The sequence below is a fragment of the Hylobates moloch genome, unplaced genomic scaffold, assembly GCF_009828535.3.
Source record: "Hylobates moloch isolate HMO894 unplaced genomic scaffold, HMol_V3 SCAFFOLD_2, whole genome shotgun sequence".
NCBI lineage: Eukaryota > Metazoa > Chordata > Mammalia > Primates > Hylobatidae > Hylobates > Hylobates moloch.
The window spans coordinates 45,869,043-45,890,753 of NW_026652277.1; the positions used below are offsets into that span (position 1 = coordinate 45,869,043).

The 21,711-nt window shown below is 35.5% G+C and overlaps 1 protein-coding gene across 12 annotated transcripts in view; it reads right to left on the reverse strand.

Annotated features, from left to right (window-relative positions):
• The window catches only part of PTPN13 (protein tyrosine phosphatase non-receptor type 13), a 220,211-nt gene that overhangs the window by 118,687 nt on the left and 79,813 nt on the right, over positions 1 to 21,711 (reverse strand). For all 12 annotated transcript variants that reach the window (XM_058433090.1, XM_032145796.2, XM_032145708.2 and 9 more), the window contains exons 4-6: positions 11,782 to 11,847; positions 9,403 to 9,588; positions 4,929 to 5,016 (exon numbers count right to left, since the gene is read on the reverse strand). In XM_058433090.1, coding sequence (XP_058289073.1) covers positions 4,929 to 5,016; positions 9,403 to 9,588; positions 11,782 to 11,847 — 340 coding nt within the window. The remainder of the gene's footprint in view (positions 1 to 4,928; positions 5,017 to 9,402; positions 9,589 to 11,781; positions 11,848 to 21,711) is intronic.

The following is a 21,711-nucleotide window of genomic DNA, read 5'->3' on the forward strand; positions in this document are numbered from 1 at the left end:
TTAACAAGGCAGTAATATCATCTATACCTTGACAACTCCCAATTGATATGCTTAGCACCGACCTCTTCTGGGAGTTCCAATCATATGTAATGAAACTTCTACTTATATTTCAGAAGACCCTCAAACGCAACATGCTCAAAACTGATCTTTTGCTTCCCACATCCAGAACTGTCCATTCTCCGCCAGTCTTTCATATTACAATAAGTGGCCCAATTACTCAACTGATTGTTCAAAACAGAAATATGGGCACCATCCTTAAATCTTTTACCTTATTTAATCCCCATATCAAATCCATCAGTAAATGATAGCTATTTAAATTCTCAAAGGTATCTTATTATTTCATGTATTCTAATTCCACTGCCATCACCCTATTTCCAATTAACATTATTGCTTGACTAGATCACTGCAATGGCCCTAAGCATTTTCCTTCTGGAGAACGCATAGCTTATTAAAAGCTAAATGGGAAACAATAAATACACTTTATTTACAAATAAAAGATTTCATATTTGTATTCCTTGGGTAAGATTTCAAGAATATAAAAAGTCTTTGTAATAGAACACATCCCATTTATTTTAGTTAAGTTGAAAAACTTCCTTGTAAATTACGTTGTGTTTTAACTATTTTTGTTATATGTGATTAACATTATCCTACACTGGATATCATCATTTACCTTTCACTTCACCCAGACTCAAAAATTCACATCTCTTAGAAGTAAACTTCAAAATGACATTTCAATATTAAAAGAGGCTCCCCAAGTCCCCATGTATCCTCACAAATGTGTCCAAGTGCGTCTTATAAGAAAGAAACATGATATTATTAATATGCCTAAGTTCTGAAGCACCACCATGTTGATCTGAATAATAGTGTAAGTTTCTGCCTTAAGCTTGGCAGGAAATGTTTGATTTTTTTCTGATCAGTGAAGCTATTTTATCGCACTGGCAGTATTAGGTAACAAAGTAGGGTCAGAGAGCCCACTAGTTTAGGCCTTAGCTTCTGTGACACATCTTGGAGGTAGGATATAAGAAGAGACCTTTTAAGGTCATTTACTTATAGATAAAAATCTTTATTACATTTGAGCTGAACAAATCACTAGGTATAAGGCATTATCCCCAAATTTGAATACATCTTTCTACCTAATTCTGTATCTCACTGTCCATCTTAATATTTTCTTTATTAAAGACTGTAGTCAGGAGCCTAATAAACTAATGCTATCACCACATACAGATTTTAGGTTGGTGCACATTGAAGAAAATGTTTTACTAATAATGTATCACAAGGTTGCTTTGCTGCAGTTGACCACTGACAATTAAGAACTGGCACTGCCAAGTATTCTAGGTGTCTTAGAAGAATTATTTCTTCAAGAGATAATTTTTTTTCAACCTTAAACTTTTAAAATTAGTCTATGCAGTTGACTATTAGCTGCTGAATGCTTCTGCCTGGTAATGGCTATAATTAGTATATTTATATTGGTTCTGTCCTTAAAATGAGGTTTTATGAATTTGTAAAAGGTAAATGAAAAGAGCACTTGTGCAATACTACTGTGCAAAGCACTGATGGCTAAGAAGGTCTGAAGAATACTCTTCCCTTATACTTGATCCAAATAAGACTATTATTTCAGTATTAGGACCTTTAACTCTACTAAAAAAATAGAAACATAAACAAAATTTGGTTTATCCTGAGTGACTAATTGTAATTACTCAAAAATTCTCTTGAGTTTAGATATAAGGGAGATTTTATTCTCCAATATGACTGTTAGAGGATAAAATCAACAAACAATCTACTTAAGGATTTGACTTCTCTGTTAATTTTGTAAAGTCATGACAGTCAACACTTCCTTATCTGTATTAGAACAGCATATTAATAATAAGAATTCTAAGGAACTATTAGACAATAATACTAAATCTTTCTTAGTATTATAAAAACAAAATCACAAATAAAAGGCATTAAAATCTGGATTAAAATTTCTGATGTTTTTATTGTTATAATAAGAAAATGGTCTAATAATATGAGGCAAGATGTTTTATTTTTCTTTTGCATACAACTTAATGTTTAACATACGCTAAATAAATAAACCATAGTCTCACATATTTCTTTATGGAGCTATTAAAGAAGTATACTACAAATATATTACACTTCAAAATCTAGTATTTCCATAAAACCTTTTCTCATTCAATCAACAAATATACACTGAACACCTATAAAAACTAATGAACTTAATATAGGTTTTCCCTATCCACAGCATCTATATGTCCAGAAAGCTTAACTTTTATGAATGTCCTTTATGAAACAAATATATGTATATATGTAAATGACAACCTATTTAAAATATGTTATCAAGTAGGTATAGACTCAGTACAATCTCTTAATTGCTATCTTTAAAATACTATGTAACAATTAATTTCTGAAACATTAAGCCTCTGAATCATTGAAAGTAATAAAATCTAAACTATGTTAGCATTTGATAATCCTCACAATTTGATAAATATTGCAAGGCTCACCTTTTTCTTTCTACAGACCCACACTGGAAAGGGAGATAGGATGGAAGTCATATATACATAAATAAATATATGTGAATAATTTTTATTCTTAGAAAAAATATACTGCAAAAATTAATAATACATTACAGTTATTAAATCAAGAAGTAACACATAAGCAAATAAACTTCAATTACATAACATGGCCACTTAATGGTAGTAGGGAACTGCCGAAAGAGGTTAGAGAAAGAATAAGAAAGAGAAATAAGAAAGGAGGGAGGGAGAGAGGAAAGGCAAGGCAGAAGTGGAGAGAGGAAAGAAAGAGAGGGAGAAAATAGAAAAAGATACATAAGAAAAACAACAATGTCTTTTAAATCTAATGTTCCACTTATTAAAATGTTCATTATGTCTCCCAAAAGATTACTTCAGCTTGCTATTGACATTCATCTATAAGTTTCTGTTATTATTCAATTCTAAAATAGGAGACTGACTGAAAATTTGATCAATTAACAAATTGCTGCTATTGTTACTGCTAAAGTTTACACTATATACTATCTCAAATCCTAGAATAGTATAAAAATAAACATATTTTTACCTACAAAAAGAAAGTGACAAAAGTACAGTATGGGGACATAAGAATAGGAAGGAAATATTTGCAAGAAAGGATGAAAAATACTTTCAAAATTGGTACCACACTGTATTTTTTTGGCCCATATATAAACTAATCATATATGTTTAGAATAAAACCCTGATCTAACCAGAAATAAATTACTATACCAATGAAATGAAAGCTAATATATCTTTTCAGATAGTCTTTATTCACAATAATTAAAATGGAAGCACCAAAACAGATACTTTACCATTACAAAATCACTCCCTTAGAAACAATTTTACTGCTTTTCTTTGACTTACACATTCCTTCCTCTCAGATATGAGAGTTCTGACTCTGTAAAACATTTGGTCCAGATAGTCAAGGTCTACATTTAGTTTTCACAATTAGAGTTGCTCATAGGTTTTAAATAAGACAGGTTTCTCTGATGTTCTGATTAAATTAAAATCTTAACTTTTTAATCTATTTTATTAAACTACATCAATTAGAATATATTTTGTTAAAATATATTTAAGCAATCTGTACATTTACTTCTACCTAGCCCCAAGATCTAGGACAAGATCTAAAAAAGTATTTTTGTTAATGTTGAGATTATCATGATTCTCAACCCTGCTTGATAAGAAGAGAACAAAGATAATCAGCAAAATCAAAAGTTTATTTTATAAATAAGCCATGCCTGAAACTAGCAATGAAAAATAAATTGTCACATAAAATTATATTTACTTTAATTTCAAGTGTTTGAAATTTCCATTTTTTTTTTTTTTTTTGAGACAGAGTTTCACTCTTTGTTGCCCAGGCTGGAGCACAGTGGTGTGATCTCGGCCAACTACAACCTCTGCCTCCCCGGTTCAAGCGATTCTCCTGTCTCAGCGTCCCGAGTAGCTGGCATTACAGGTGCCTGCCACCATGCCCAGCTAATTTTTGTATTTTTAGAGAGATGGGGTTTCACTATGTTGGCCAGGCTGGTCTTAAACTCCTGACCTCAGGTGATCCGCCCGCCTCAGCCTCCCAAAGCGCTGGGATTACAGGCGTGAGCCACCATGCCTGGCCTGAAATTTCCATTCATTTCTTTCAAAAAAATAAATTTAATACTTATCATAGGATACATACTTATATAATGCTACTGACAAATAGCAAACCACTATTCATCATTAGTTTTTATTTACTAAGTATCACATGACCTAAGGTAGTATTCGATAATTCCATGATAAAATCTATTTAGTGGGTTATTACTAGCATTAAAAAAAAAAGAAATACAAACCACTGCTCAATGAAATCAAAGAGGATACAAACAAATGGAAGAACATTCCATGCTCATGGGTTGGAAGAATCAATATCGTGAAAATGGCCATACTGCCCAAGGTCATTTATAGATTCAATGCCATCCCCATGAGCATGGAATGTTCTTCCATTTGTTAAAAAAAAAAGAAATATGATAAAAAATATCAGAGTGCAGTAGTAAGAAAAACGTTTTCTGAAACTTTTGTTTCAGTAGTTTTTATGTTCATAAACATATACATGTGTTTACTCATGCTTTAAAAAGTATTTTTAATATGAAATATCACGATAAAGTAAGTAAATATTATTATTGATATACCAATACTGGAAAGGGAAATAAGTTACTCTGGGAATCCTAAGAATATTAACAATATTTTCTGCATACGTTTAATGAAATTATTTTTAATGTAGCTAGTGTTCCTGTCCATTCCCTACCTCCACTTTGTATGTTTATGTTCTAATCATAGTCTCAATTACCAGATTTCAAAGCCAGGTAAGTATAATTTTGTAAAGAAAACAATGGGATAAGGTTAAAGCCTAGAAATTTCCTATTAATATACTCTTACCTGTTGGTAATCCTTTTCCTCGCAATCGATCTCGAATAGCCTGGCTTCGATCAGGCTTTTGTTCACTGTTACAGGAAAGCTGATCTGTCTGTACACAGGTAATAAAAAATCAAGTTTGACAAAAGGATCTCCCTTTTGTTTTCATGATAACTGTTTACAGAATGACACTAGTTACACAGTTTTTGGAGGATATAACATTAAATAACGAGACTCTATGTCCTATTGTATTTGTAGGGTAATCTGTATTCTTGGATAAGATTTATGTAGCCAGTGCTGGCCAATTCATTTCAGGAAATTAAAAGGGAAGAAGCAGTGACTGAAGAGTAACCTACTAACTAGAAAATACCATCAGATTAAACTTGTTAAAATGAGTTCTATTTGAAAACAGTAAACTTGAAGTCTTCTTTTTCCCCAACCAATAACTACTCTTGTTAGATTATAATTTAAAAATCACATTAATTTTGGTATAATAAAGCTTTCTCTTCATTATAACTATGAATTGAGGAATTTAAATTACTTTCGGAAATAATTTTATAGATCTTGCCCTTCAGAAATTACATTTGAGAAATGCTAAGTCTTTTTTTTTTTAATATAACGGAGTCTCACTCTGTCACCCAGGTTGGAGGACCTCGGTTCACTGCAACTTCTGCCTCCCAGGTTCAAGCGATTCTCAGGCCTCAGCCTCCAGAGTAGCTGGGACTACTGCTGCATACCACCACGCCAGCTAATTTTTGTATTTTTAGTAGAGACAGGGTTTCACCATGTTGGCCAGGCTGGTCTTGAACTCCTTACATCAAGTGATCTGCCTGCCTTGGCCTCCCAAAGTGCTGGGATTACAGGCGTGATCCACTATGCCTGGCCGAGAAATGCTAAGTCTTTAAATGGACGCTCTGAGGGATAACAAATTTAAATCAATGCTCTTTTAAGTTCCCTTTAAAGCAAAATGTAATCTTAAAGTTTAATAGCTTTAGCGAAGGGTATCTGCTTGAAATAAAGTATGTCAAATTAGGTCAAACTCCACATTATAAGGGATAAAAAACTGGACAGATCACTGTTTTATTCAGGTGGCCAAGTAGAGGAGAAATGTCAATATAAATGGAAGAAGAGAAAATGGTGAAGAGAAATTACTTAAATCTAGCACCAAAAGCATGCATACATATTTGTTTACACACACACACACACACACACACACACACACACACTCGCACATACTACAGAAATGTTTTAATATTGCTCCATTAGTGAATCTTGCTGAAGTATGGATTAAAAACCCATCTAAGGTAGTATATTCAAGGCTCAAGCATTATGTTTTCTACCTATAAGAACACTTGTAAATGGAAGTATTTCTGAAATCACGTTATCAGTTAAGTTGCATAAATGATGTGAGTCCAGATTATACTGTACTGTCAGTGACTGAAAAGACAGTATTACTAACATCCCACATCTTTGAAAATTCCTGCAGTGAAGTTAGTTACTATTAATAACTATTGTTTATTGAACAGTTACTATATGCTAGGCACACACTTTGTGCTATTTAATCCTCAAACAACCTCATATGGTAGACAACATTATCCTCATATTATAAATAAAGGGAGAAATAGCAAAGAAACTTCTAAGGACCACAAAGCAGCTCATTAATATGGAAATAATTACTTTTACAACAGTTTAATAATATGGGTGATTGACACATATTATTATTCCTATTTTGCAGATAAGTAAAATTGTGGTCCAAATATTATAACATTAAATCAGTGGAAAAACCTAGACAAGTAAGCTGGCTTGCTGACTTTTACCCACGCTAATTAATGTTAAGCAAGAATGATGGTCACTTAGAATGAATTTCACACCAGTGAAAGACTAACTCATTCTGTCAGCTACTGGAGGCAACAAAAGCTTTAAGGAATACACTGGGGTCAAAAACACCCCAGTTCCAGTTATGTCTCCATCATTTACCATATCTGTGACTATGTGCAAGTTATTTAATCTTTCTTAGCCTTGGTTTTATGCCCTCTAAAATGAGGATAAAAGTATCTCTATTAAATTGAGGTTGTTATGATGAATAATGTGATAATGCACATAAACTCCTTAGCATAGTGTCTGGCACAAAGTAAACAAACACTTAAAAAACAGTAGCTGTTGGAGTTACTTCTACCCAGTGATGTCTAGATGAGGAAGAGCAATAGAAAGGTAAGAGGAGCATTATTATACTTAGTAAAAATTTGTCTTTGTGAAGAGAGGCTCTCTACATGCTGATTCCAATTGATCCTTCTATTTTTCTCTCCCATTAAATAACCCCACAATATACCCCATGTCATACTGTTCCCCAAACATTCCCGCTTTCCCATTTCACAGCCTTCATCCAGGTTCACTTCCCTCTGCTGAGATTATCTAGGCTATAGGATATAGTTCAAAGTGCTATTTTAAATTTTAAATTTTTTTTTTAGGTAGGGCCTTACTCTGTTGCCTAGGTTGGACTGCAGTGGTGCAATCATGCCTCACTACAGCCTCGACCTCCCAGGCTCAAGTAGTCCTCCCATCTCAGCCTCCTGAGTAGCTGGGACTAAAGGCATGCATCACCATACTCAGCTTCAAAGTGCTATTTTTCAATGCAGTCATAATTTGTATCCTTTTCCTTTAAACTCTCATAGCTGTTAAAATTTTTACTATGTATCTTTTTATAGGCTTCTTTCATTTTATAATTAAGCAAATGGTTATGGCATTTTAGATAAGAGCTCCTAGATCAAATACTTGATTCAAATTTGTATCTTCTATAATCCGTAGCACAGGTTTCATACATAAATGAACAATAAAGATCCACTATAATAAAGAGAACTAAATGCTAAACCTTAAAGGGAGAGATTTTATATGTAATATGGGCAATTATTATATAGGTAATAGAATTTCTATGGAGACAGAAAAAAATTCTTCAAAGACAGAAAAAAATATCTCTCACAATTTTACTATAGGAGTAAAATTAGCAAACAGCACAAAAGTCTTAGAGAAAGTGTGGTGTAATAAAAAAGTCCCTGGACTGTCTAACAGGAAACTCAAATCCCATAGTTGTTTGGGTATCAGTTTCCTTATCCATAAAGTGAAGTTTTAAAGAATATTAGTCTTATGAGAATGTCTGTGAAAAAAAGACCTCCAAGACCAAGTAAGTTTGGGAAATGCTTCATTTACATGCCTATTCTTCTTGAAGGTTAGTAATACAGTCTAGTATATTAAAGGCTCTAAGAAGTTCTCCAGTGAAAATACATTTAATTTCCTTTAAATAGTTTCTTTTCAAGCTTATTTGGTCATAGAGGAATTTTTAAAACAAAAATATTGAAAACAATGTGAGAAACTTTGGTCTGGGCAGATGGTTTTCAAAGATTTTTTAATAGCTTTACCTTTGTTCAAAAAAATCACATGTAGAAATATAAACAGATCAAATAAAACTGGAGCTGCTCTAGTTAAAGAGGGAAAATGGGCAACCAAGAACTCCATTTATTCAGCCTCTACTTCCTACATTTCCCTTCACTATAGAACCGCAAAGGTTTCTTGGGGGAGAGTTTACAAACCATTTGTCTAGAAGATCTCTGGGCGGCCTGTTTGTTATCAAATGAAAAATTGTGCAGAATTTGAATATATTCCTGGCAGCCAGCTGACATCCTGGTTAAGATGGGAACTAAACCCCTACCGATGAGGAATTCTGAGGAAGCCAACAAGAACACTGTGTGGCAGTGGTAAATTTGTAACCTGTGCAAGGAAGAGGGACCAACACTCCAGGACTATAACCCTAAGGATAAGAGCAGTAAAGTATAGATCCAGATCAGATAGGGCAAACAAGACAAATTACAGCCTTAGAAATGCAGAACAGAGGTGGGACTTTCAGGTAAGATATAGCACTGGCTGTTCTTGGGATTCTTCATATCCAAAACAAGAGAAAAACCAGAAGAGTCCAGGTCTTGGGGAAGTCTGGCAGGGATACAAGCATGGATTCCCTGGATACACTAGGTAGCAGTGTTCAGAGAAGAAGGGAAAGTGGAGAAGGTTTGGGAAATACTTGGAAGATCCAGACAAATGAGTGGTCACGAAATAGGTATAAAGCAACAGAAAGTACATTTAAGTATTTCTAAAACCCATTTTCATGTTAATACATTTTTTCTACGTGTTCACAATAGAACCATTTGCTAAAAGCTCCTTGGGAAAAGATCTAAGAAAGAAAACAAGAGGAGACACTTTCAGCTCAAACATGCTATCATTCTATGATATTTTTGGGAATAATTCTCACAAAATCTAGACTTATTGCAGTGAGCTTCTAAATTTTAAGTATTGTTTCAAATAAACAATTTATATTAGAAGAAGAAATTCAATTTTCCGTTTCTAGTCTTCATTGAGAAAATGCTACCTATATAGTATTCTTAAAGAAAATTTTGTGATACCTACTAAATTTTAAAATATGACTATATTTACCATTGTAACTGTAGCTTACCCCAGAAAGATTTCCCAGAACCAGTTTTACCAAGTGTTTCACGTAGGAAAATGAGGGTGCACAATTGCTATTCCTAATGTGGGCACTGCAAGCATCCAGCACAGTCCGAACAGAAACTCGAGCGTAAATAACATCCTCACACATTCCAAGCAGCATGCTGTTGAGATGATCTCCAAGCTTAATAGGCTGAATATAAATAAAGGAAAAGCCACATTAATAAATGTGAGTAAATATTTTTTCTAATGAGACAAATCATTCTAGGAATCACAGGAACCACACTAAAACACACTTTACATACTTGGAGGAAATAAATTCCTTTTTTATCAGCATAAGCATCTTACTGTGTTTTACCTTTTTATGGTCTAAAAAAATATTAGCAGAAGATAGTTAACTTACACTTCTCTAGAAAGGAAGTACAGAAAAACTCTGGGAATTTTTAAATATAAAGTAAAGTAGTGAAATTCTTGGCTTATTCAATTGTTTTGATAAACAGTTACTACATGTACACACGCACACACAAACATACACACCATTTGGGGGAATAAGCTGCTTCCTAATATTATATGTGCTTCCTAATATTATATAAAATGTAATACAGTCAATGTGTATAAATATAATTAGATACTCCCATGATAACTTAAAGGAGATTTAAAATATTGCAATGCCTCAAGACCATTTAAATATAAATTATCATTATGTTGGTCAAACAGACAAGCCAGAATGTAAGGGTTTTTTTTAATTAGTTAACGTATTTCATAGAATATTATATCTGAATGGCCAAAGAGCATATGAAAGGGTGGCCAATATCATTATTCACTAAGAAATATAAATTAAAACCACTACAAGAAGAAGCCACTACACACCCAATAAAATAGTGAAAAATAAAAATACTAACAATACAAGAATTGGTAAGGAGGGGAGCAATTAAAAATCACATCCAAGCTGATGGGAGTTTAAACTGGTATATCCACTTTGGTCTAAACAAATGCCTTTCCTATGACCCTTCCACTTCTCATCCATTTGGGTATTATTAATACATCATCCTTTAGGTGTCAGCTTAGATGCAATGTCCTTTAAGAAATCTGTCCTGACCCTCCAAGCCTAAGCAGAAGGTCCCAACTCTGTTTTCCATAGCGTCTTCTATTTTCCCTAACATAGCATTTATTGCATTATGTTGCAGTTGGCCATTTAGCTGTCTGTTCCTTCCAAAAAACTCCATAGGCATGTGTCACTATAGTCCTAGTGTCTAACAGTATCTGACACAAGGTAGGTACTTAATAAATACTTTTAAATTAATATTAAATATTTCTAAAATATCCTGATTTCTGATCTTAAAATACAAGTTTATATTTCCCCTCTTATTTATGATATTGACTCTCTATTTATATTTGATATTGACTTTATTTCCAGTTATCAGAAAAGAACATAAAGTATTATAGACTGTGATCACATTTTACAAGTTAGGTTGTGTAATATATGACACCAATATATCCAGTAATATTTTAACTTTCTCATTTATATTTAAGAATTGAAACTGAAGAGAGAAAGAAAATATACATTATTTTTCATGATATAAAATAAAACCAAAGTGAAGAATATTATTTATCTTTTATGGATCTTAAGATGTTTGTATTTTAGAATAAAAGGCTAAAATGCTTGTTACTTCTTTTATTTAATAAGAAAAAACCACACCTAGTTATTTTTGGTTTTGACTTATAAATGCCTAAAATAAAACCTAATTCTATATATCTTGCCTTGATGAAATATAGCTATTTTTAAGTTTTCAATTACTATTTACTACTATGTCTATATTGGTCTTTAAGAATCAGAATTATTTTAGAAAATAATGACTAGAAGCAGCCCAATGGCAAACAGGGCCCAAGACCTCAGCAAGTGTTACTTTAATACCTGTGTCTGCCGCTATAGGGGTCGTGAAGTATGATGTATGATTTGAAGTGCCAAGAGAAAAAGCTATGACATTCTCTAATACAACACTCTGAGACATAGGGCTACTATTCCTAGAGTTTTTGCATCGAGATTTTCAATCCCTCTTAACAGTCACTATATTAGATAAAATAAAGTACACTCCCATTTATCTTGCTATAATTTTTGAAGAGGCCAGCTCCATCTCACAGACTGAGTTGTTGAAACCTGGGTAGTGATTGCTACAATTCTAGGAATACCTTAAAAATATCTTTAGTACTTTATTGAAAGTTCATCCTGAAAGTATGACATTATTAATGTAAACAAACTCCATAGGAATGCTGGTACACCTGACAGCATGCTGTAGAACATGTATAAATATGTGGAAGAGCTATGATAAAAAGTGTAAAATTGAACATATGTAAGAAGTGTAACAACTGTAAAAACTTAACTTACTTGGCTCTGAGGCACTTCATAATCAGCTCCCCAATACAGTGTCATTCCAAGAGAATAAACGTGAATCTAGGAATAGAATTTTTAAGAAATAATTTTATGATAAAATACAATAGAAAATTTAACAAGTGCTATAAATACAGATTATTTTGTTCCAAAGCAAATATAATACACATTTGAGAAAATCATCATTTTATATTTTACATAAAAGCAAATGAGAGCTTAAAAGAGATAGTAAGACTGGAAATTGTTACAACAGATGTTTTCCTAATTCCTCAGCCCATCCTTTATGCATAATCATTTTTGTTAGCTTTTAAAGTTTCCTTATGCAAATTCAAGCAAATATGAATATATATTCTTATTTCCTCCTTTCACAAAAGGTCAGAAACCTTAAAAATTACTAGGCATCTTGCTTTTTTTTTTTTTTTTTTGAGGCAGAGTCTGGCTCTGTCGCCCAGGCTGGAGTGCAGTGGCACAATCTCGGCTAACTGCAACCTCCATCCCCCCGCGATTCTCCTGGCTCAGCCTCCCCAGTAGCCAGGGTTAGAGGTGCCCGCCACCATGCCTAATTTTTCTATTTTAAGTAGAGATGGAGTTTCACCATGTTGGCCAGGCTGATCTTGAATTCCTGACCTCAGGTAATCTGTCTGCTTTAGCCTCCCAAAGTGCTGGGATTATAGGCGTGACCCACTGCGCCTGGCAGGCACCTTGCATTTTTAACTTATCTATAGGTATTTCCATATCAATGCTTAGAGATCTTATTTTTTTAAATGGTATATAGAATTCCATTAGTGGTTATAACACTGTTTATTTAACCAATCTGTTATTAATAGAGAATTAAAATTTTTTTCAAACCTTTGCTACTATAAATGATGTTTCAGCAAACAGCCTTGTATTTCTCCTAAATTGATTCTCTGAGATAATGGATGAGAAAGTAAATTATCTGCAGTTTTTATATATATTGTCAGATTCCCTTACATAACAGTTGTACCATTTTGTACTTCTACCAGAAGTACATGTAAGAGTTTTTCCACGTTTTTGTACACGTAAGAGTTTTCCACAAACTTTGTCCATAGAGGTATTATGAAGACTTGGGGTTTTGCCAATCTAAAAATTGACCAATAAATCTCACTGCATCACTGCCGTTTTTGTTTTGTTTGTTTTTTGACAGGATCTCTCTCTGTTGCCTAGGCTGGAGTGAGGTGGTGCAATCATAGCTCACTGTTGCTTCAAACTCCTGGGCTCAAGTGATCCTCCTGTCTCAGCTTCTCAAATAGCTGGGACTAAAGGCATGTAAAACCACTCCTGGCTAACTTTTGAAATTTTTGTAGAGATGGGGATCTCACTATATTGTCAAGGCTGCTCTTGAACTCCTGACCTCAAGAGATCCTCCCGCCTTGGCTTCCCAGTGTGCTGGGATTATAGGCGAGAACCACCTCACTTGGCCTCACTGCAGTTTTTTTTTTGTTTTGTTTTTCCTCACTGCAGTTTTGATTAGCATTTTCTCACAATGAATGGGTAGCATAGTACAAGGAGAAGGAAGCTGAATCAAAGGACTTTTCTTTAGGTTGTTTGCTTTGTTTCTTAAAGATTAAAAAATCTCAACATATTTTTATGCTGATAGAAATGATTCAACAGGGAAAACTGGAAATGCAGGAGAGAATGGAGATTGCTAGAGGAACATTGTTGAGTAGATAAGGAGATTGAAGCTAAAGCACAAATGGAGGAGTTGGCTTTATAGAAGAGCATGGACAGTTCATCTGTAGTAAGATGGCAGAGCATATGGGAATTCACACGGGGAGGCTGCTAGAGATATACTAGAGAAAGTCCTGATTGCTTCTATTTTTTTCTGTGACACAAAAAGCAAGATTTCAGTTATAAGTAACCATCTTTCCTATTTCCTTCTGTCAAGAGATTCAGAGCTATTCTTCTGGGCCACTTCTATCAATACTGAATTCTTGCCTTGTGCTTTTGTTGTTGTTTCATTTTGTAGCATCCTTACTACGGCTTCATCTTATTTTCTTGTCTTTATTTACTCGGCTCCTATTTTTTCACCTTTATTTTTCAATTCTATAAACTGTCTCAAATCCTCTTTAGAAATTAGTCAGATATATGTAATAAAAGTGGGTACCCTTCTTACAGTCTCACAACACTTTAATATATCCCTTAAATTGCTTCCTAAATTATTTTTAAATTACAGATTAGAAAAGTTGTTCCACTTTTCAAATATGTTCATGGCTCTCAATTTTTAAACATTCAAATTTAAAAATAATGACATTTAGGACTCAGTGTGACCTTCCTCTATTTCCATTTTGCAAGCAGATTTTTAAGTTTTCTTCTGTCATCGTTCCTTCCCTTATCACAACCTAAACACTCAGCACATCTAGATAATTTTCTGTTGGCAAAATACATCCTTTTCTTTCTCAGCTTTTCGTGAGCTGTTCTTTCCACCAAAAATATTCTTTGTCTCTGGCCATTATTGATAGGTCAGACATGATGTTTCCCCTTATACATGCTGTATAAACACTTCCAAACAAGTTAAAGCATTATCTCATATATGATAGTTATATTTCTGCATCATACTTCAACAGTATCTCTGATGATGCAGTTAACTAATACTACCTTGTTGTGTAGTTAGACGTGTCCTTGTTTGTCTTCCTTGAGGGAAACAGCTTTTTTTTTTTTTTTTTTTAACACATCTTAGTATCCCTCTTAGCAAGTAACACAGAACTTTACATAGTAGATATTCGATACATGTCTGTTGAATTAAATTAAATGTGCAAGAAGTTCAAGACAGCCTAGTGCAGACTATTTGTATCATATTTCTCTTTAAGCTTCTTTCCAAACAGTCTTAAGTGAAAATGCCTTTTCAAAGAGCCTCATATATGAAAAACATTTTTCATAATTTTAGCATAAAGGACTAATTGCATGCTCAATTATATTAATTTTGGTTTATGATTCTTTGAGATATGGCTCATGCTTTAAGATTCTTTATTATACTTACTTCTCAGTATGCCAAGTGAGTTACTATATGTTAATAATTTTTATACATGACTATAATAAAACATTCTTAAAACTAGGTTATAAAATCGTACATTTGCTGATCACCTATGTATATCATATAATGGTTAGTTGTATGTGTCAACTTGACTGAACCAAAGGATGCCCAGATATTTGGTCAAATCTCATTCTTGGTGTTTCTGTGAAAGTGTTTTTGGGTGAGATTAACATTTACATCAGTAGACTGAGTAAAGCAGACTGCCCTCCCTATCGTGGGTGGGCCCTTTCCAGTCAGTTGAAGGCCTGAAAATAACAGAAAGGTTAACTCTCCTCTGAGTAGGAGAATTCTTTCTACCTAACTGCCTTAGAACTGGGACATCAGCGTTTTCCTCCTTTGGACTCAAACTGAAACCTTCTTGGGTCTTAAGCCTGCCAGTCGTTGAACTAGAACTACACCAACAATTCTACTGTTTCTCTGACCTTCAGACTCAGACTTGAACTACACCATTGGCTCTCCTGAATCTCCAGTTTGCAAACTCATCCTGAGGATCTTGGAGCTTGTGAGCCTTCATAATTGCACGAGCCAACCCTTTATAATAAACCTCTCTATACATACAAATACACACACACACACACGCACACACACCCTATTGGTTCTGTTTCTCTGCAGAACCTTGACTAATACATATAGGTATGAAATATCTCTATAGAGAAATAAAATATGCAAAATGACAATTGCTACTTTATTAGGATGGTACTTTATATGGGTTCCACACTTTTAGTAATATTTTAAATCATAATTAAAAATACGTTGTTGAGTTGTTAGATAACTCCAGGTATGTCAGATCTTTGGTTTTTTTTTTTTTTTTTTGAGACGGAGTCTTGCTCTGTCGCCCAGGCTGGAGTGCAGTGGCACAATCTCGGCTCACTGCAAGCTCCGCTTCCCGGGTTCACGCCATTCTCCTGCCTCAGCCTCTCCGAGTAGCTGGGACTACAGGCGCCCGCCACCACGCCTGGCTAATTTTTTGTATTTTTAGTAGAGACGGGGTTTCACCGTGGTCTCGATCTCCTGACCTCGGGATCCACCCGCCTCGGCCTCCCAAAGTGCTGGGATTACAAGCGTGAGCCACCGCGCCCAGCCAGATCTTTGTTAAAATAACGTGATAATATCACCTGGTACCTAATATTAGAAAAATATTTCTTACAGAATACAAAGAAAAATGCTTTCACATTTATTCCAAACAGTCGGTACAGGGTAAGTGCATGACGCTTCCATACACATTATTCATAAATTAAAAGAGTTTGTACTGTTGGTGCAGCCTGAAAAGACACAGGGATAAAGATCACTGATACAAAGATGTAACTAAATTAATACAGTAGCACTGACATCACTGACAGTGCTTAGTTCATCTGGTTAATAAGTAGCAGCAGTAGATGGGTTACAGACTGCATATATATATTGTGTAGAAAGGAGGAAGGTCACGCACAGGAAGGATTACTCAAAAACAGGCAAGTATTTGATCTACATATTTTCCTTTGTGTTTTATGTAATGAGAAAAAAGAGGAATCCACAATCCAGGATTATTAAATCTTCTATTAAAGATATCAACAAGTCCAAGGCCAAAAAAGAATCAGGCAGTACAAGTTAAAAAAAAAAATGTTTTGATCTGCTTCTCACTTGTATTGCTTATTTATTTAGCTTCCCAGGGAATTTGTGGTTTTGTGACCTTTGTTGGTCCATCTGTACCTTACGGACAGCACAGAGATGCTCTATTTCCCTTCCTTAATATAGTAGTATAGCAGGCCAGGACACAGTCCTATAGAGGTAGGTGCCTTTGATAGTGATGATTCATATATACAGGATTCAATGAAAAGATGGAAGAGCTGATTCTAGATGACATGCATGTATAGAAGAGCTAGATAACTACCCATTTAGTCAACATTTTTTCTGAAAGTCACTAAACTAGGGAGTGTGATAAGATACAAATATTTCATGCTGGTATCTATAACACTACTATCATAAGCTAATAGATATTATTGTATGTATTAGAATATAAACAGCTGGCATGTACATAATGCTTACTGTGTGCCAAGCTTACATTATATACATTGTAGAACAATTTCTTCCTTTTTTCTTTACGTTTTTTTTCTTTTTTTTTTTTTTTTGAGACAGACTCATTCTGTCGCCTAGGCTAGAGTGCAGTGGTGCGATCTCAGCTCACTGCAACCCTCGCCTCCTGGGTTCAAGCAATTCTCCCTGCCTCAGCCTCTTGAGTAGCTGGGATTACAGGCACTTGCCACCATGCCCAGCTAATGTTTGTATTTTTAGTAGAGAGGGGGTTTCGCCATGTTGGCCAGGCTGGTCTTGAACTCCTGGCCTCAGGTGATCTGCCTGCCTTGGTCTCCCAAAGTGCTGGAATTACAGGTGTGAGCCACCACGCCGGGCCTACATTATATACATTAGCTCACTGAATCTTACAGAGGGAAGGTAACTTGCCCAAGATCACACAGCTATTTAACTGACAGAGGCAAGATTCTAACTCTGGCTTCAGTTTCTTACCCTCAGCACTACTGACATTCGGGATTGGATAATTCTTTGCAGTGGGGAGCTGCCCTGTAAATTGTAGGATATTTAGCAGGATCCGTGGCTCTACCCATTAGATGCTAACAGTACTATCTACTCCTACCCTCTCAGTTATGACAACCAAAATTGTATCCAGATATTGCCAAATGTTCCATAGGAGGGAAAACTGCCTCTGGTTGAAAACTACTAATTTAATCTGTATATCCTTTTCCAGAATTAGAAGTCTAACAGGAGAGAGATATAAATATATATGTATGCACCTATGTATTAAACAAAGTAGTAAATTTGTGCTAAGGAAACTCAACGAGACAAGAAAAGGTTATTTTGACTACAGAGGAGTTAGAAGAAACTTAAAGCAGAGGGGAATTAAGCTGAGACTTGGAACACAGACTATGTGTCCCTCTCTCTGCTCTTAATATTCTGTATAGATCTATTATCATTGTGTATATTCCCTGCACATCATCATCATCATCATCATCACCATCATCACCATCACCATCATCATCTTTTCTTTGTCCCTCAGCCTCCTGGTCCTTTGAGAGTCAGGTCAACTCCTTATTCATCTTTGGATCTCCTTGACCTTTTATAGTGTTGGACATATTATAAGTCCTCGGTAGATGCTCTCTGAAAGAATGGATGGTACAAAGGATGTGGAAACCTGAAAACAGGGAGAAAGGCATTGCCATGCAAAGAAGTGAAGCCCAGAAGCACAAGATCTGTCTAATAATCACTGGGTACAGCCTATGCATCTAAAAAAGAGGAGTCAGAAGGTAGTTGGGACCAGACTCTGGAGAGATTTTTATGTTTGGTTAAGGAATCTGTACTTCATTGGGTAAAAAAGGAGCAACTCAGTGAAGGTTTTTGAGGGGAAAAGACCCTCCTGATCAGGGCTATGACATGATCAGGTGTATTAATCTGACAGTGGCAGAGAGAACAGTCAAGCAGCAGGAATAAGAGTTAGGAGATATGACAAAAGTCCAAGAGAAGAGAAATGAGAACTTCACCATAGTGCCAGCAACAGGGCTGAAGAGGAAAGAACTATAATGGCTAAACTTAGCAGACTTGAGAAATTCAGGCAATTAAGTACATATGTGAAAAGGGAGGAACTAGAGATAGAGATAGAGACAGAGATAGAGATAGATAGATAGATAGACAGATAGATAGATAGACAGATAGATAGATATAGAAAAGAAAATGTGACATGGAAAGATGAGAGTCAAGGAAGCTCATTAATATAAGTCCTGTAGGATAGAAATGCATTTCTGTCTGTACGGTTTTAACATACTGGAATATAAACTCCACGCACAGAGGGATTTTGTCCCGTTCACCACTCTATCCCTAGACCTAGCACAGCATTTGACATATAATAGTGATAGTTACTATTTCTTGGACGCTTACTACATGCTGGGTACTGTCCCAAGCATAAGTATTACCTTATTTCACTTTCTAACAACCCTACAAGTACTATTATTAACACCATATAGATAAGGCACCTGAGACATGGAGACGTTAAGCGAATTGCCTGAATTCATATATCCCTTAGGTGACAAAGCCAGAATTCAACCCAGAGCCCAAATATGATAAATACTTGTTGAAGTATAAAATGGGATAATAAAATTATCATTAATGGGAAGGCTAACAGAATACTTTCTACCTCTCGATCCATTCTCTAAAGAGGAGATGAAAAGCCTTCAAAGATTTGTCTCACTGACCACAAGAGACAGGCTGGGTGAGACACTGCAGTCTGATGTGCAGATACCTCTCATCCAGCCATCTCTGGATCTCTGTGAAGAAATATGAGCTGCTTTACATGTGCTACATAGCTCCTTTTAGCAACACATCCCGGCACTGTGTGGCAACAAATCATAGATACATCTGGGTTAAAAAATTATTTTTACTCATTGCCAAATATGGCATAGAGGAACTGTTCTCAAACTATGTTATGCATCAGAATCACCTGAAGGGCCTGATAAAACATAGGTGGCTGTGTCATACCTCCAGGGTATCTGATTCAGTAGGTCTGGGGTAGGGCCTGAGAACTTGCTTTTCTAAAAGTTTCCCAGGTGATGGTGATGCTGCTGATTGGAGGGACCAGACTTTGAGGACCACTAGTAGAGAGCATAGGGGATACAATAATGAGGAAGACAAACAGGGTCCCTTCCATATCAAATCTTCACTGCTGTATACAAGATAAGATAATGCGACATATGAGAAGTACACAGAGAGAATAGAGCATAAGAGAAAGCTTCACATCTACAGTAAAAGCCAGACAGTGAGGAGATGAGTTGAAATAGCATGAGTCTGGGTGAAAAGAGTTTTCAAAGCTGAAAGAAGAGAATGCACAAAGGTTGAGAAGAAAGAATGTGGCATATCTCAGACATTGAAGTAAATTCAGAATGCCTGAAGCATAGAGCTTGACATAAAGACAGCTCAGACAAGGCCAACACAGTACGACCTTGAAGGCCATGCTCAGGAGTCAAGAGTTCATTCAGGGGACATGGAGAATCTGAATAATTTTGAACAGGAATAGAACAAGATTATATATGGATTTTCAAAAATGCAGACTGTACTTTAAAGAATGGACTAGCCATGGGCACGACTGGAGTTGGGAGATTATTAGAAGTGTTTACAGCACTGGTCATTTGTGATGGACTGAACTGAGGTGGAAGCAGTGAAAGCTAATACATGTAGACATATATGAGATATACTAAAAAGGTAGAATCAAAAGAAATTAATCATAGAATTTAGGAAACGGGGCCAGAGGTGAATGAAAAATTAAGAATGACACCTTAGATTTTTCCTTGGAAATTGGGGAAATGATGGTCCATTCATTTACAGGAAACACAATGGAAGGGAGAAAAGTTTCAGGGTATGAGAAGAAACAATAAGTTTAACTTCAGATCTATTGAGTCTCAGATGCCTGTGGCACATTCCAGTGAAGATATCTAATAAGTGGCTTTACATAAAAGTCAAGAGCATGGTGCTAGAGATACATACATTTGGGATCTGTCAGCAAATAGTCAATCACTTTTTAGCCCTTTAGAAAGAAGGAAGAATAAAAGCTATGATCCCTCTTTCCAGAAGAATATACAAAGACACATTTTTTTTGGTATGCATAAGATTTTTAAACTTTTAACGTCCTCTTGGGCTTATTCCTTTGACTTCTGAGGGTATGATGGAACTTAGGTTAAGATCTGATATATAAAGCAATTGCACAAAATTATTTAGCCATAACTCTTTTCTTTCGATATTTCCTAAAAGTCACCTCCAAAATTATTTTTAAAGCTCAAAACAGCAGGTTGTTATTTTCTAATTTTAAAATTAACCCTTTCCCCACAACACATTACCTTTTATATTTCATCACACTTTATATACTGAGTGTGATGGTTAGTTTCTAAGACATAATAGCTTAACAATATATCTGGCAACTTATTTAACTCTAGGCTACTTACTGTAGGACCAGGAACACCAGTATCATATATTGCAAACCAAAACATGTCTAGTGCTCTAGGGGAGACCCACTAACTGCAGAATGGCCCCAGAGATCTGCTGAAATAGATTTATTTTAGGATCCATTTTGGTGCCCTAAATCCTCTCTCATGGGGCTAAATTTCCATCTTAAGAGTTATTCCTTCAAGTTAAGATGATATAGACTTAAAGACTAATAAGATGGAAATGTGTTATCTGACTAGAGCAAAACATTAAGCCATTAACACTCCAATAACATTGCCAGAAATTAGTTTTTTAGCTAGTGGAACATAGTATGGTGAAGTGATATTTAAAGACTTAACTTTCTATAATGCTTTTGCACCTATTAAAACTCTAGGATTGGCCGGGCGCGGTGGCTCATGCCTGTAATTCCAGCACTTTGGGAGGCCGAGGCGGGTGGATCACGAGGTCAGGAGATCGAGACCATCCTGGCTAATGCGGTGAAACCCCGTCTCTACTAAAAATACAAAAAATTAGCTGGGTGAGGTGGCGGGCGCCTGTAGTCCCAGCTACGCAGGAGGCTGAGGCACGAGAATGGCATGAACCCTGGGGCCTGCAGTGAGCCGAGATCACACCACTGCACTCCAGCCTGGGTGAAAGAGCGAGACTCCTTCTCAAAAAAAAAACAAAAAAACAAAACTCTAGGATTTGGCGTCATCCTTTATTGTGGTTAAAAAAAAAAAAAACCCCACACAAGATTAAATTTACCGGCTGGGTACGGTGGCTCATGCCTGTAATCCCAGCACTGTGGGAGGCCGAGGCAGACGGATCACGAGGTCAAGAGATCGAGACCATCCTGGCCAACATGGTGAGACCCAGTCTCCATGAAAAATACAAAACTTAGCTGGGTGTGGTGGCAT